The sequence below is a fragment of the Mixophyes fleayi genome, chromosome 5 (assembly GCF_038048845.1).
Source record: "Mixophyes fleayi isolate aMixFle1 chromosome 5, aMixFle1.hap1, whole genome shotgun sequence".
In the NCBI taxonomy this organism is placed as follows: domain Eukaryota; kingdom Metazoa; phylum Chordata; class Amphibia; order Anura; family Limnodynastidae; genus Mixophyes; species Mixophyes fleayi.
Window position 1 is genome coordinate 275,671,567 of NC_134406.1, and position 14,571 is coordinate 275,686,137.

Genomic DNA, 14,571 nt, shown 5'->3' on the forward strand with positions numbered 1-14,571 from the left:
GAAGCCACAGTCTGAGAGTTATATAGTGGAAGGAGCAGGGTCCCCCAGCAGCACAGAGTAGTGCAGGAAGAACAGGTTGTCAGACTCCTCTGTATGTAATGAAGATAATTCATCCAATTTATGTCATCCAAGTAGCTTATATTTATAGCCTTCTAATTATCACTATGCAGCAAATAATTTGTATTTAGTATTACAGTAACTAACATAATTATGTGCTTAATTTTGCCAAGCACAGGGGACTGTATATGGTAGATGCCTGCTCTCTGTATTTTCAGATCTTTCAGAAACCTGGCCACCTCTCAATCATGCAACGCATTCCTTGCCACTAGCTAGGACCCACCTGTTGCGTTGTCAGAGGATTGGCGCATCTCAATAAGACTAACAGGAGCGCTCTGGTAGTAGATAATGGGATTATACGGGAAGGGAAACAATGGCTGAATAATGAGCTCTTCATACAAACTCTGAAGTTCTAGCACAAGAATATATTTACACATTCTTCCCTTAACATTTACACTAGACAAATATGGCAAAATAAAATTCTATATGTTTGGAGTACATATGACATTGATGGACTGTAAAGCACTACAGAATATGCTGGCACAATATCAATTAATATTGAGTCTAGTCAGCCTACGCTCAGAAGAGTAAATGGAGAAAATAATATATAGTGAGATGTGACTACTGTCTTGGGACTTGTACACACGTTTAGCAGTATGTTTACCAGGCTTGCAGAACGCACCACATTGATGCCCACGCATACAAGTCCTTAGAGACGGTGGACTTGGGCGCACACAACATTCAATAGTACAGAGAGAACCATTAACATGTTGGGCTGCGATCCTCCGTTTTATGCCACCAATGAGCAATTCCTCTCTTTTCTGCATGCCTGGCTGGCACGGGGCCGGGCGCAGCCCGCTGTCACCACATGATTCTCTTGCCACACAATTTAGGAATATCGATACCATGAATGAGCCGAATCGTAGTATGCCCGGGCGGGGCATTCTCGTTCTCATTGTGTGCCACAGATTTGTTTTTTGTTGGCGTTGTCCAGAACTAGGAAGAATAAAACTTGATCAGTTTAATACAAGTTCCTGAACCATTGATTGTACAACGCTATGGAATGTGTAGGGGCTAACGGAACAGTGGACAATAATTCACAGAATAACAAGTTGGACTGAAGTACTCTGGAGCCATTTGTCCATTACTGTTTTGCTTTGTAACCAGGCTGGCGGCTAGACACCACTTTCACAACTACTCAGTTATTCTACACACTGGAGGCAGAGATTTTGTGGCAGAGCCAACGCGCATCAGGAAAATCTGCATTGATTCACTAGTTTTGAGCGGCATCGCTAAGGCATGAACAATCTATTATAGCGTATTCTCAGTATTTGATTATTTTCCCTCAAGTGAGCTACCAGTTTTCAGTTGTGGAACTACATATCCCAGTATTCCCACTACAGCTGAAAAGCCACACGGTGCCTTTTAATGCCACTAAAAGTCTTGCTGACTCCAAAGATTTCAACAATTGGCTCAATATTCTTTGATCACATTGTCCAAATAAATATTTTCATTATACACAGTTACTGAACATAGTTATCGTACAGGAACTGCATAGTGGAGAAGTCCTCAATGTCTAGTTGTTTGATGACAATAGTGGCTCTATTTCATACCAACCTTCTCCGTCTTTGGCCTGTGGGTCCCCAGTTGCAGGATGCCCCTCCTGTCTGTAGTCTGGCTCTTGGGCACCTCTTTGCACTTCTGGTGCCGTTGATGTTTCAGCCGGGGGCTTGGTGAGGGGCTGAGATTACTAACCAGATCCGACTTGAAGACTTTCCACCGATTTTGCTCCAAGAAAATTCTGCAGAGATCGTCGTCGCTGGTTTGGGGAACACAACTGGATTAAATAGATTCTCCATTGTCAATGGGATGGATCAGGCTACGTACCCAGCTGGCACCTGATATGCTATCTTAGTAAAAGCACATATCAAACATACATACTATGGGGTTTTTTTATTAACGTTTTAGAGATGATTAGTTTCAATGCACAGAAATGGAACAAGTAATGTTGAAAAAAATACTCCCAAGACAATAAATACATGTGGAAACACAAAGGGCTCTGGTATCACTTAAAACAATATTTTTTTTAGTGTCAAATCTGTTTACATGAATTAAAATTCATGTATCAGACGTCAGCTGGTTATGTACCAATAGTGTGGCAGGAATCTGCACAATGCATGGTAAAATAATGGACATTGTTGCTGGAAAACAATATAGCATTGAACTGATTCCTCTCCTGGGTCTTGTACAGGTGAAATCCCCCCAGAATTCACCCCCCCCCCTCCTTACCCCACCCTGGTCATCGCTCTGGGATACACTACCTGACATATGGAACCATCTGCTCCCTGAGCTTCTTCAGGGTGCTGAGGTCAGCCAGCTCCGAGAACTTGTCCAGCTTGATACGAATGACCTCTGCTCCCTGGCTGATTATGACCATAGACCGTGGATCTCTCTGGGCTGCAATGGGCACGAAACTCAGGCTCTGGGGGACACGTAGGTGTTATTTGTAACTAAACAAAATAATTACATTTTCATATGCAACGAACAAATGCAAAATCCAGTGTTTCGTGTTATCCAGCTACTGCGATGGAGCAAGAACAAGCTGAGCATACAAATTATTTCCATTCACACTAGCTGTGATCTGATTGGATATGACCCATGTAGGAATCCACCAATCTGTTACCTAGAAGTCTGCAAACAATCACACTTATGTAGCTTCACACTGTCTCCTCATTCCACAGTGATGCAAGATAGAGATGTCCCACCCTCTAAGCAGCAGAATAGACATGCAGCATACTGAAAAAATTCTCGTACAATCTTCAATCAGGTTCCATATTATATGTCATGTCCTATTGTGAGTTTACTTGCTCTGTAAAATTTTTCTTTATTCTGGGTATTTTATCTCCTACAAGACATTGGTGATCTTATTCCAATATAGCTATATAAATTCTATTTATGTATGTGCTGACACAGAGTGATTTATATATTGTTTGCTTTAGAGCGTCGGACAACATTTTCTTTTCTTCAGTTATTTTATTTTAACACCAAAAATTTGCACTTTATATGGTGGTGGTTTCTATCTTATTCAGAAACATAACTGTCCTATGTAAATGTGCAGTCAGTGTACCTGATCTTCTGTCAGCCGGCCTTCCTTCTCAAAGCAGGACACAATGTAGTCCACGTCCACACCTCTCTGTGGAACAATGACACCGACCGAAACTCAAACGCTGTGCAGCCAGAATAGTATTTTTTTCATTACTGCTTTGTCTTACATTTATATTGAAACTTTTATTTTAAAAATAATCCTTCAAGAAAAATGACTACAATTGGTGCTTTGACACTAGTCGACTATATGCTTTCCAAGATGGCAACCACAACCAAATTTAGGAGAGTCACACCCCCAGGTTCCTAAGCCCCATCTTTTTTGGGTGCGCAAATTGCAGAAATTCCAAATATAATTTTCTGAGAGAGTCTCCCACATTTTAACCTTATTTCCTCAGCCTGGAAGCTCTCAGACAGGTCTCACCCCTATGTATGGGGGTACAAATACTCCATCAGAGCCCCTCTAACTTCCAACCTGGTGGAAGTGCTAAGTGACCGTCTCCAATCAGGCCGTTAGCAGCTCCGTTTCCTCCTCCAATGACTTCTGACAGAGGAGCTCAGTGTAGAACATCCATGAGTTTGTTATATTACTGGCTGATAGCGTTCAGGTTCCTGTCCTCCATGAAGTCCAATTGAGACCATTGTGCAGAATGCAAACTTAAATAGAAACAAATTCTGCTTGTAAGTAGATCAGACTTAGTGGGTGAGGGGAGACCGGGTCCTTATCACACGTGGCTCCGGTCCATGTTTGAAGCCCACCATTATCATACTCGGACTGCGCCTTAAGATATCTGTCTTAAAGCTGGTGCAGAACCTTCTGTAATGTGGGAATGGCCGCCCATGGCCAGGGACACCCCTGAGAATACGTCCTCTCCCCCACCTGATCTACAAAACTATTAATCTGGTTTCTGCTCCACAGAACGAGGCGACTACTCTGTACTAAGAACGTTTCACTCCGACCAACTCCTCCTCTCCGCCTACGCCAACTTCAGTCTTGTGCCATAAACCTATCCTACCTGGGGGAATATGGGCGCACTTGCGCAAATTTAGAAACATGGCGGATCTAAACCGTTGTCGCTGCTGGGCGCCCGTTCTGCTCTTCCTGTATTGTGGTTGTTTTATTTGGATCATGATGAGAAGAAAGGATTATAGAGGGTCTCACAAAGTACTGTCCGGGCCGCAGGGAATCTATGCGGAGGTAGACGGCCGCCATCATGTCACCGTGTAAGTCCAGGTGTCCGGCTTCTTCAGAACAGCGCGTAGGAAGATTATATCTCCTGTCTAAATCGTCCAAGGTGTAGAGTCTGCCAAACAATCACAGACAGTGGCCAATTATACCATAATAACTATAGACCTGGGTATTATACCTACAGACCTGTTTATAATACCTTTAAACCTGTGCATAATACCTACAGACCTGTGTATAATACCTATAGACCTGTGTATAATACCTATAGACCTGTGTATCACCAGGGCAGCACGGTGGCTTAGTAGTTAGTACTTCTGCCTCACAGCACTGGGGTCATTAGTTCAATTCCCGACCATGGCCTTATCTGTGAGGAGTTTGTATGTTCTCCCTGTGTTTGCGTGGGTTTCCTCCAGGTGCTCCGGTTTCCTCCCACACTCCAAAAAAACATACTAGTAGGTTAATTGGCTGCTAGCAAAATTGACCCTAGTCTGTGTGTCTGTCTGTGTATGTTAGGGAATTTAGACTGTAAGCTCCAATGGGGCAGGGACTGATGTGAGTGAGTTCTCTGTACAGCGCTGCGGAATTAGTGGCGCTATATAAATAAATGGTAATAATAATATTATACCTACAGACCTGTTTATAATATCTATAGACCTGTGTATTATACCTACAGACCTGGGTATTATACCTACATATATGTGTCTGGGGGCAGTATGTATTTTATACTTGGATTACATTATTTCTTATTGTTAATCTGATAACATATAAGTAGCCAGATGGGCGTTTCCCTAACCTCAAATCTGAAGCATCCAGAGAATGTGCAGACTCTTCCTGGTTTAAAATGTCCAAAAATACTTTGTTATTTTAGTTCCCCATTGTTATGTATTATTATGTATTGTTATGTATTATATTATTATGTATTATTATGTATTGTTATGTATTATTATGTATTATTATGTATTATTATATAGTGTATTGTTATGTATTATTATGTATTATTATGCTGTTTTACATAATACTTTTACAGAATATTTGCTGCTATATTCATAGTTTCTTGCAAATGTAATAACACTTTTTCTTTATTCAGAGCATGTATATTATTGATATGATTTACTTATATTGTACACTGGTAAATATAGATTTCCTTAGTATAAATGTCCTGTATATGAATTGATAGATATATTACAGAGACTACTCCTGGTGTCTGCAGCTACATAGATATTAGAGAGATCCCTTCCTCACCTCCTGTCACCGCTGTGTCCGGGGTCTGCAGCTGACTGCCCTGATCACAGATGAGAAGTAATAAGATCTTTAATACATGATTTATACAGAGCGACACATTACAGACAGAGGAGGAGAGATTATACCCAGGAGCTGTCACTGAGCCCCGTTGGGTGATTACAGGGCAGGTTAGACTGAGAGAGTCCCCTTGTAACACCAGCACCTGGCTGAGGGGTAAATGGGAGGGGGGGGGGGGGTGAAAAGACAAACTGATGTGTTCTGACAAATGAGGGAGGATGAGGCTGCACATTACAGATATATAATCCAGCACAATAACATGGCTTTAGTCAGGCTGCAGTATGGAAGTATGGTGCCCGAGGGGGAGACCCAAATTTATCCCCCCTTCCATATTGTGTATATACATATTGTATATATATTGTATATATTTCTCCATCTATAGATGTATACAGTTATGTCTTGAGCATTGAAGGACGTCAGCCGCCAGCACCTCATACTGCGAGATCGATGACTCACAGCGGGTGCAGCGGTCAGACACGTACGGTTAGAATGACTCTTTAGGGGCACCCTGATGCATGTTACAGTGATTGGGCTGGACATATGGTGTTCAGGAGTCAGATCTGCTGGCTGTGCGCGATCCCGGGGTGTCTCCTTTTATGTTGTCTCCCCTTTGTTTGTAAGGGAGACTTGTGGTATTAGGAAGACAACCCCAAGGGCATGGTCCTGAGAGGATGATGGTGGTTGGTGTGACTGAGGGGCAGATGATGGTGGTGATAGAAGCCTCCCACCTACACAAGCTGGATAATTCTATTATCTTTAATCCAATCATCCACACCCTACACCCTCTGTTTCCAATCACCGACACCCTACACCCCATTCCCAATTACCTACACCCTACACCCCATTCCCAATCACACACACCCTACACTCCCTGTTCCCATTCACCAACACCCTACACCCCATTCCCAATTACCCACACCCTATACCCCATTCCCAATCACACACACCCTACACTCCCTGTTCCCATTCACCAACACCCTACACCCCATTCTCAATCATCCACACACTACACCCTCTGTTTCCAATCATCCACACCCTCTCTTTCCAATCACCTACACCCTATACCTCATTCCCAATCACCTACACCCTATACCCCATTCCCAATCGCCAACACCCTACACCCAATCACACACACCCTACACCCTGTTCCCAATCACCCAAACCCTACACCCCCTGTTTCACAACCTACACAACCTCTTCTCAATCATACATACCTTACACCCCTGTTCCCAGTCACGCATACCTTACACCCCTGTTCCCAGTCACGCATACCTTACACCCCTGTTCCCAATTAAACACACCCTACACCCCCTATTCCCAATCACACACACCCTACACCCACTATTCCCTGTCCCCAATAACACAAACCTGGGTGAGTAACCAGCGCAGACTTCCCCAGCAGAGCCTCGTGTTGTTTCACCCACTTGAGGAAGGACAGACATTGGCTGAGATCCACCAATCGCAGAACTTCCCCACGGCCCTGTGTTGGGAGCAGGGTGGAGACAGAGTGTTTATTGCAGATAAGGACAATTGATGCATCTATTATCTCTTCATTGTTTCCCTCAGAGTCATTAATAGGGGCATGTTATCAATATGCAGCCATAAATATGATTTGTTTTTCTTGCTAAATTTCTGAATAAAATAATGCTGGGGCCGCTGATAGACCCTCAGCTGGTCCGGCGTGGTAAGGGTTAACTCACTGCTTCTCCGGGCCATCTACAGGGGGTCTGTGCATCCCCTTTAAAGTAATAAAATACTTCACTTACTTAGCTTTGATGGTTTGTTAGTATTTTATTTGTGGAGAAATTCTAGGGTCACCTGCAGGTTATAAATGTGAGCAGCAGACTACAGCGCAGGAGCGACGGGACAAAGCATAAAGTGTAGTAAAGATTGTAAATATATTTATTTTATTATGACACATTGTTCAGTTATATATTTATTTTACAATTTTTTCTCCCATTTTTTGTGGCTTGAACCAATATATTTGTCAGTACATTAATAGACAAAGAACAAATGATATATGAAAGCGATCAATACATGATTAGGTTCCCGACACGCAATTACCTTTGTGACAAAGACGATATTTTTGGTCTCATGGGTGTCACTGACGATGACCTGGCCGTGGTGGCACTCCTCTATCTTGCAGTGGTCGGCCAGTGTCTCCAGGGATTGATCAGACCAGCTGGAGAACAGATCTAAAGACCTAGAAGAACGGTTCCTGATGATTGTCACACTCACTGTTATAAATATATATATCTCCTGAGCATGGTCCCCTCCACCCTCCCTGCCCTTCCTCTGTTCCTAAGTACAGTTTGTATGATTTGCTGACTGTCCAACGCTGCAGAGTTTTGTGACACAATATAAATAAATGGTCTCAATAATGGGTTGGGTACAAGTGTACTATAATCAGAACCCTGTATACACTGTATACCTACTAAAGCATTCCAATTGCAAGAATGCTGATGAGAACAAACTGCAAACTTACCATAACAAAGACATTGTAGATGACCGACATGATTTCTATAGATTCCGATTGGAGTGAATGGCAGCATTTGCAATTTCCGTCACTTATGATGCCGACAGTGAGATTTTTTAATGCCAAGGCAATGCCAGGAGTGGGCTTCTTTCTATTATAGACGGCTTTATCGTAAGTAAATTTAACCCTTACCCTAACTCTAATCCTAACCCTAACCATTAAATTAGATCCTAAAGACGTTAGGTCCTGGCATTGCCGCTTTAAATACAGAAATGTCAGTGTTGGCAGTGACGGAAACTGCAACTGACGGTATTCAGTCCAATTGGAATATATAGAAAGCGTGTTGGGCATGTACAATATCTTTATTATGATAAGTGTTAATGTCGTTCTCATCGGAATTCTTTAGCAGGTGTACAGTGCGTCGGGGTTGTGATTATCGCTAAAATGACAACCACCGCTCAATAATTTCCGGATGCCCCCAGTTGTCAGTCCGGATAGGGGGCTTCTCAAAGGTTTGCTGTGTTCCAGAAGCAGCAAAACGTAAGGCAGAGACTTCATAGACGCCCTTGTGAATTCCGATGTTTTATTGTGAGACTGGTGCAGCTGATAACACCGCCGTCACTAAATACACAGCCATACATGTATCATGCAACAGACATGCTCCATATACAGGGTGTGATACATATGTTACATGATCGACATTTATATGGTCGACACCATAATATAGACAGGGTTGGAAAGTCGACAATGATATCCCTAACCACATCATACTGTCTACATTTCAGTCTTTGACCTAATAATACTGATGACCATGTGACTGTTGACCTAACGTTGTCGACTTTCTGAATGTCGACCAAATGAATCTCTATCTGTGGACCTCAACCGCACACACAGACGGGTACCTGAAAAACTGGAATCGGCACTGCTGCTCCTTCTGTAGCTCCTGGTCCAGCTTGTTCTGGAAGAATTCTGTTCTGTCCACCACCAGGAACTCCGTGTCCTCCATACAGACCACTGTGGCGTTTCTCCTCAGGCCTTTCAGCAGCGCCACTTCCTGTACGAGAAAACGTTTATTATCGTATTATTCTACAGATTCTCTGTCACACACAGACGTAACAGGTTCCTCTCTGTGCTGGTGAATTAAAGTAAAAAAAGAAGAGAAATTAGCTGATTAGTATCTTTACTTAGTACTTTGCTAAAGAGTAAAGTGTAATGGAGTATACCCACTATAGCAAACACATGTCACACCCAAAGTGTATCAGTTATCTCCCATTACACTAGTTGCAATACCATTGTTCATGCCTCTAATATGTACTGAGAATCTCATTAACTGGGAGACTAAAAGCCAATCTCTCAGGTCTTTGAAGCTTTAGGCTTCAGTGCACTGACACTCCTTTCCTTCCCTACTCCAGACTGATACAAGGTAGAGAAGCTCACCTTCCCTAAAACAAGCAACAAGTTAATATAGTAAGGAACACCCTCGTTCAGCCCATCTCATACTATCGCCTGGACAGGCCTCTGCTCCCCTACAAATGCCACCATCTTGCTTCACCAAGTCATGCACATTGCTGGTAATGTTGGTGCATTGTGCAAATCAGGATGCCCGGTGCCAGGTGTAGGCTGTGCTGCGTAAATACCCTAAATAGCCTATAAATAATGCTAGTATCAATTATTACAGTAAAGATGATATATTATCAGTGCAGTCCGGATGCTGCTAGATTCCCCATCATCAGCTCCTTACTTTGGGATATCATACATTTATTGTTATGTGCAGATGTGATTGGTTGGTTATTGGGAGGCGACTAACCTAGGAGGTCAAACATGTAACTTGTTCTTGTTATAAACTTGATGTTTAAATTCTGCTAATGTTACAATATGTTATTATTACAAGACCCCCCTCCACAATAATGTCAGACTACTCACCCCGAAACTGGCCCCTTTGTGGAGGAGAATGGGTTCCAGATCTAACAGAGCGCTGCTGCCGTCCTCGTCTTGTGTGACCGCAATCACCCCCGAAAAGACGAAGTAGAAACTGTCCCCGCGATGCCCCTTCCTCACAATGACCCGTCCACGGCCGAACCTGGTGAGAGAAACAGGGCTCAGCGGAGCGGATAATCAGCTGCTACCTTCTGTGATAACAACTGTCTGTTATATCATTATATCAGGACGGGAAAGACGGGGAGAGGTTGATAAGGAGGATGGGGGGGGGGGGCAGGAGCATTGAGTGGCTTCATCTGGCCTTTACCCAAATTTTGGTCTGGGTTCCACAGGTGAACTGTTCCCCCTGATAATACTGTACTAGCGCTCGCCCCCTGACCCACATATTACCATCCGACCGCTGAGAGCTGCCATGTTGATCTCTCCCATTGATGACACATTGTTCTTACTCTTGTCGTCTTATAATGAGTAATAAATAGATGGGAGATAAAACAATGCTACACAGTCACTAATATTCTAAGATATATCTTGTGGACACTTTGCTGCTGTCGCTGCCTCTGCGCTGGTCACATGAGATACAATACTGGAGAAAGGTGGAGCACTACAATCCCCAATTTCAAGCTTTAGAACCTGGGATTGTCCCTAGAACTGCAGACTGTGATGCTGAAACCACACGGCTGGTTGTATATTGATCCCAGTCAGTGACTCTGACTCTCTCTCTCTCTCTCTCTATATATATATATATATATAGCAGCACGGTGTCTCAGTGGTTAGCACATCTGCCTCACAGCACTGGGGTCATGAGTTTGATTTCCAACCATGGCCTTATCTGTGAGGAGTTTATATGTCCTCACTGTGTTTGCGTGGGTTTCCTCCGAGTGCTCGGGTTTCCTCCCACACTCCAAAAAAATACTAGTAGGTTAATTGGCTGCTATTAAAATTGAACCTAATCTGTCTGTGTGTGTGTGTGTGTGTGCGTATGTTAGGGAATTTAGACTGTAAGCTCCAATGGGGCAGGGACTGATGTGAGTGAGTTCTCTGTACAGCGCTGCGAAATTAGTGGCGTTATATAAATAAATGGTGATCATGACTCTAGATATGGCAGCATGGAGCAAGCAATTTCTTTTGAGTAAACAGATGTTCTGAAACTCCTCTAACACATCCCGACAATATTTATTTCTGCAGCAGTTCCACTCATCCCCTGAGCTGCGCGATGTACTGACCTCCTGTAATACACAACTCTAGCCAACATGTGCTGCATGTGAGTACTGTATCTCCGGAAACTGAGGATCCCCATCATCATACTGCAAATAAAGCGGATGTCCCGCTCGGAGCGATCCTCCGGCCTCCGCAGAGTGACCTCTATCGCCTTGTCAGGAAAAGTGAACTGTAATGAAAACAAAAAATATATTGTTCTTATTATTACTTATAATGGGGCAGGGACAGATGTGAGTGAGGTCTCTGTACAGCGCTGCGGAATCAGTGGCGCTATATAAATAAATGGTGATGATGATCACTGGGAAACTAAACTTTCCCACATGACATAGTACAGTAACCGCAGCAGTATGAGGGGGATGAAATCCGCATCGCTCGATAATAGACACATTTGTCAAAGGACGAAAAGCTCTGTTGTCAGCGACACCTGATATATTCACCAGATCATTACCGCTGGCGATAGCTCCGCCTGTATAAGGAAAAGCTGCCGTAACCCGGATTATGGCGGAACAGGTAACTCTACAACACCTGTTCTGTTACCTCTCTAAGGGTGGGGATAACAGCGGAAAATGATTTAAAAAATACTTGATTATGGAAAAAAAAAATTCAATGTGTAATAGCTTTTAATTTATTTTTTTTTGGGGGGGGGGGGCTATAATTTTTTTTTTATTTTTGGATCTGAGAGCCGAAATCTTGATGTAAAGGCTCCAGAGCTGCACTGATTTGCTGGTTGTCTACCTATAGCAGAAACCACCCCTGAATGTCCATGTCTGGGACAAGTTAAGGATTGGGGGGGGGGAAGGGGGGCAGTTACGCTGCCTATTTTTACATTTTCTTAACACAAATGGGTCCCATCAAAGTATAGGAGGTGAAGCGTGTGTCTAGGTGCCCCTCTATCTATAATCTCCATGTATCTCCCCCAATCATTATATAATGACCCCATTTCTCCCCCATCTATAATTTCCCTGTATCTTCCCTCCTTCTATCTATGGGGCCCTGGTATTAGTTAGGTCCCTTGTCAGAACCCTAAATTTATTGCACCCCTAATATCCGACTGAATCTTGAACTATACACCGGATTTTGTGCACCCCCAGCAACAAACGCAGACATTCACCGTTCCCCGTTCCCCGTACCTCATACTGACTTTTGAAGAAGTTTGTGTCGAACACCAGAGCGAGTTTTTCTTTCTTTTTCTTTTTGCCATTTATTTCCTGATAAGATAAAGCACCGACACATGTAACATTGTATCCTTGTATGAACTAATAAAGGGGTATATGGTATAATGGTATAAAAAGTATCAAATTAAATTGGATTATTACATTTTTCTCCAAACATTTCCCTGATGTTACTGCTAAAAGCTATATTCCTTTTATCAGTGATCTCTGGAGATATCACTAATCAAATAATCTGCAGAATATATCACTATGTATCTGTCAGGGGGTAGATGGGACAGAGCAATGTTCTGCAGATCTCTAGAGAGGTCAGTAATGTAATAATCTGCAGGATATATCACTACGTATCTGTCAGGGGGTAGATGGGACAGAGCAATGTTCTGCAGATCTCTAGAGAGGTGAGTAATGTAATAATCTGCAGAATATATCACTATGTATCTGTCAGTGGGTAGAAGGGACAGATAACCTGTGTATATGTTCCCTGCCATCAGATAGATCTTTAGTAGTTTATCACGTTGATTGTCCTGACTGTTCTAGTCAATCATTAGCTGTTAACTGACTATAGGTACCTGGAGGTGGGTAACGTCACCTGTAAAGCTAATTATGAATACATCCAGACATTATGGGTATTTATGGTCTGGGATTGTAGAATAACATCTATTGACCTCCTCATAAATAGACTCTTCAGATTGGAATCCGGAGACCTCGACGTTCCCCCAGAAGGACGATCCTTTTGCCTCCTCCGCAGTTTGGATGAAACATCTGGTGGTCTTCTGTAGGACCATCACCTGGTGGACCAGGTGCCGGAAGCTCTGGAAGACACGAAGACATCAAATCATACAAACACTGATCACACTACACGTATGATGTGACTTTATACATGCTGCCATAGTACATGGATGTGGTTACATTGGCACGATTCAAGATAATCATTACGGAGATACTGTCACAGTATAAGGAGCTTTGTTATAAATAGGATCTGTCCCTGCAACTACTTTGCCAAAAACTGTTTTAAGATTTATTGAATGTTTTGGAACTGTGAGAAATGACTAATTAATGAGCTGGACCCTCGTCATCCTCCGTATGTAGCAGGATCTGATCACCTAGGATTATCACAAGAGTGCGACATTTGTTACCAGGGACTGACTATGGGTTCAGGTCGCCCTAGGCTAATATGCTCGTAGCGCCCCCCTCACCGTCATCGCCAATATACAGTAGGTAACAACTAACCCCTCCTCCAGTCCGGCTTCCTTCCCCCCCACACCCCCCACCAATGTTTATGTTCCTGTGTTTACAAAACTCAGCTCCACTTTTACAAGGTTCACGACAATCTGTTTCACTCATTTTCTTTTCATTAAAATCAGAGCTGTTTAGCGGAACGGAGGCGCGAGCGAGCGCGACTGATGGTGAAGATCTGAATGTCGCCATCCTTGTCCGTCCTACTCACTGATCATCCAGCACCCGCCAAAGGATGACTCATTGCCTTCAGTCTTTACCATGAGAATCAGAGGCGAGCGCAGGATTTAGAAGGGGGGGTTTCCGCCCCCCGGGAAAAAAAAAATAGAGCGAGCAGCAGCAGCTCCATTTCAGCGAGTCTGAATTCTACAGCAGCCGCGGCGCTGTCAAGAAGCATCCGCGGCAGTGCTGTATTATACTACAATACAGCACTGCCGCGGACGCTTCTTTGACAGCGCCGCGGCTGCTGTGGAGTACCGTTGGTTTCCGGAGGGGAGGGGTTTCTGGGGAACCAGAAACCCCCCCTGCGTGCACCACTGGGAATACATCAATATTAAACCTTACTACAATTGTCTTTCATGTTTTCTTTTTACTTTGGAGAACATCTATTCTCTTATATTTTAAAATGAACTTCAGTTTACACCTCTATCTGTCACAATTTTGCACCCTCAAAAATGTTGTGCCCCTCCAAGGCCGTGCACCCTAGGGTGCAGCGTTATCAGCCTATTGGGTAATCAGATCCTGATTGTGGCTGTTCCTGTACTTCAGCATGACGTATCTGTTATTATTATTATCCTATACAATAGAGCACTCACATCGCTGGTTGTGGGAATGTGGGTGTGGCTACTGTACGGCAGAAGCGTCATCAGCCGCAAATAATACAGCTG

The 14,571-nt window shown here is 43.4% G+C and overlaps 1 protein-coding gene across 1 annotated transcript; it reads right to left on the bottom strand.

Moving 5' to 3' along the window:
* Nucleotides 1-564: 564 nt before the first annotated feature.
* LOC142159544 (cyclic nucleotide-binding domain-containing protein 2-like) lies at nucleotides 565-13,650 on the bottom strand. The gene is made up of 14 exons (XM_075214437.1): nucleotides 13,645-13,650; nucleotides 13,114-13,260; nucleotides 12,410-12,487; nucleotides 11,285-11,448; nucleotides 10,047-10,203; nucleotides 9,026-9,177; nucleotides 7,712-7,850; nucleotides 7,016-7,127; nucleotides 5,591-5,630; nucleotides 4,322-4,463; nucleotides 3,185-3,250; nucleotides 2,379-2,539; nucleotides 1,675-1,876; nucleotides 565-1,053 (listed from the first exon to the last, which is right to left on the bottom strand). Exons 1-14 carry the CDS (start codon nucleotides 13,648-13,650, stop codon nucleotides 919-921), a joined length of 1,701 nt encoding a protein of 566 aa, XP_075070538.1. The 3' UTR covers nucleotides 565-918.
* Nucleotides 13,651-14,571: the final 921 nt, after the last annotated feature.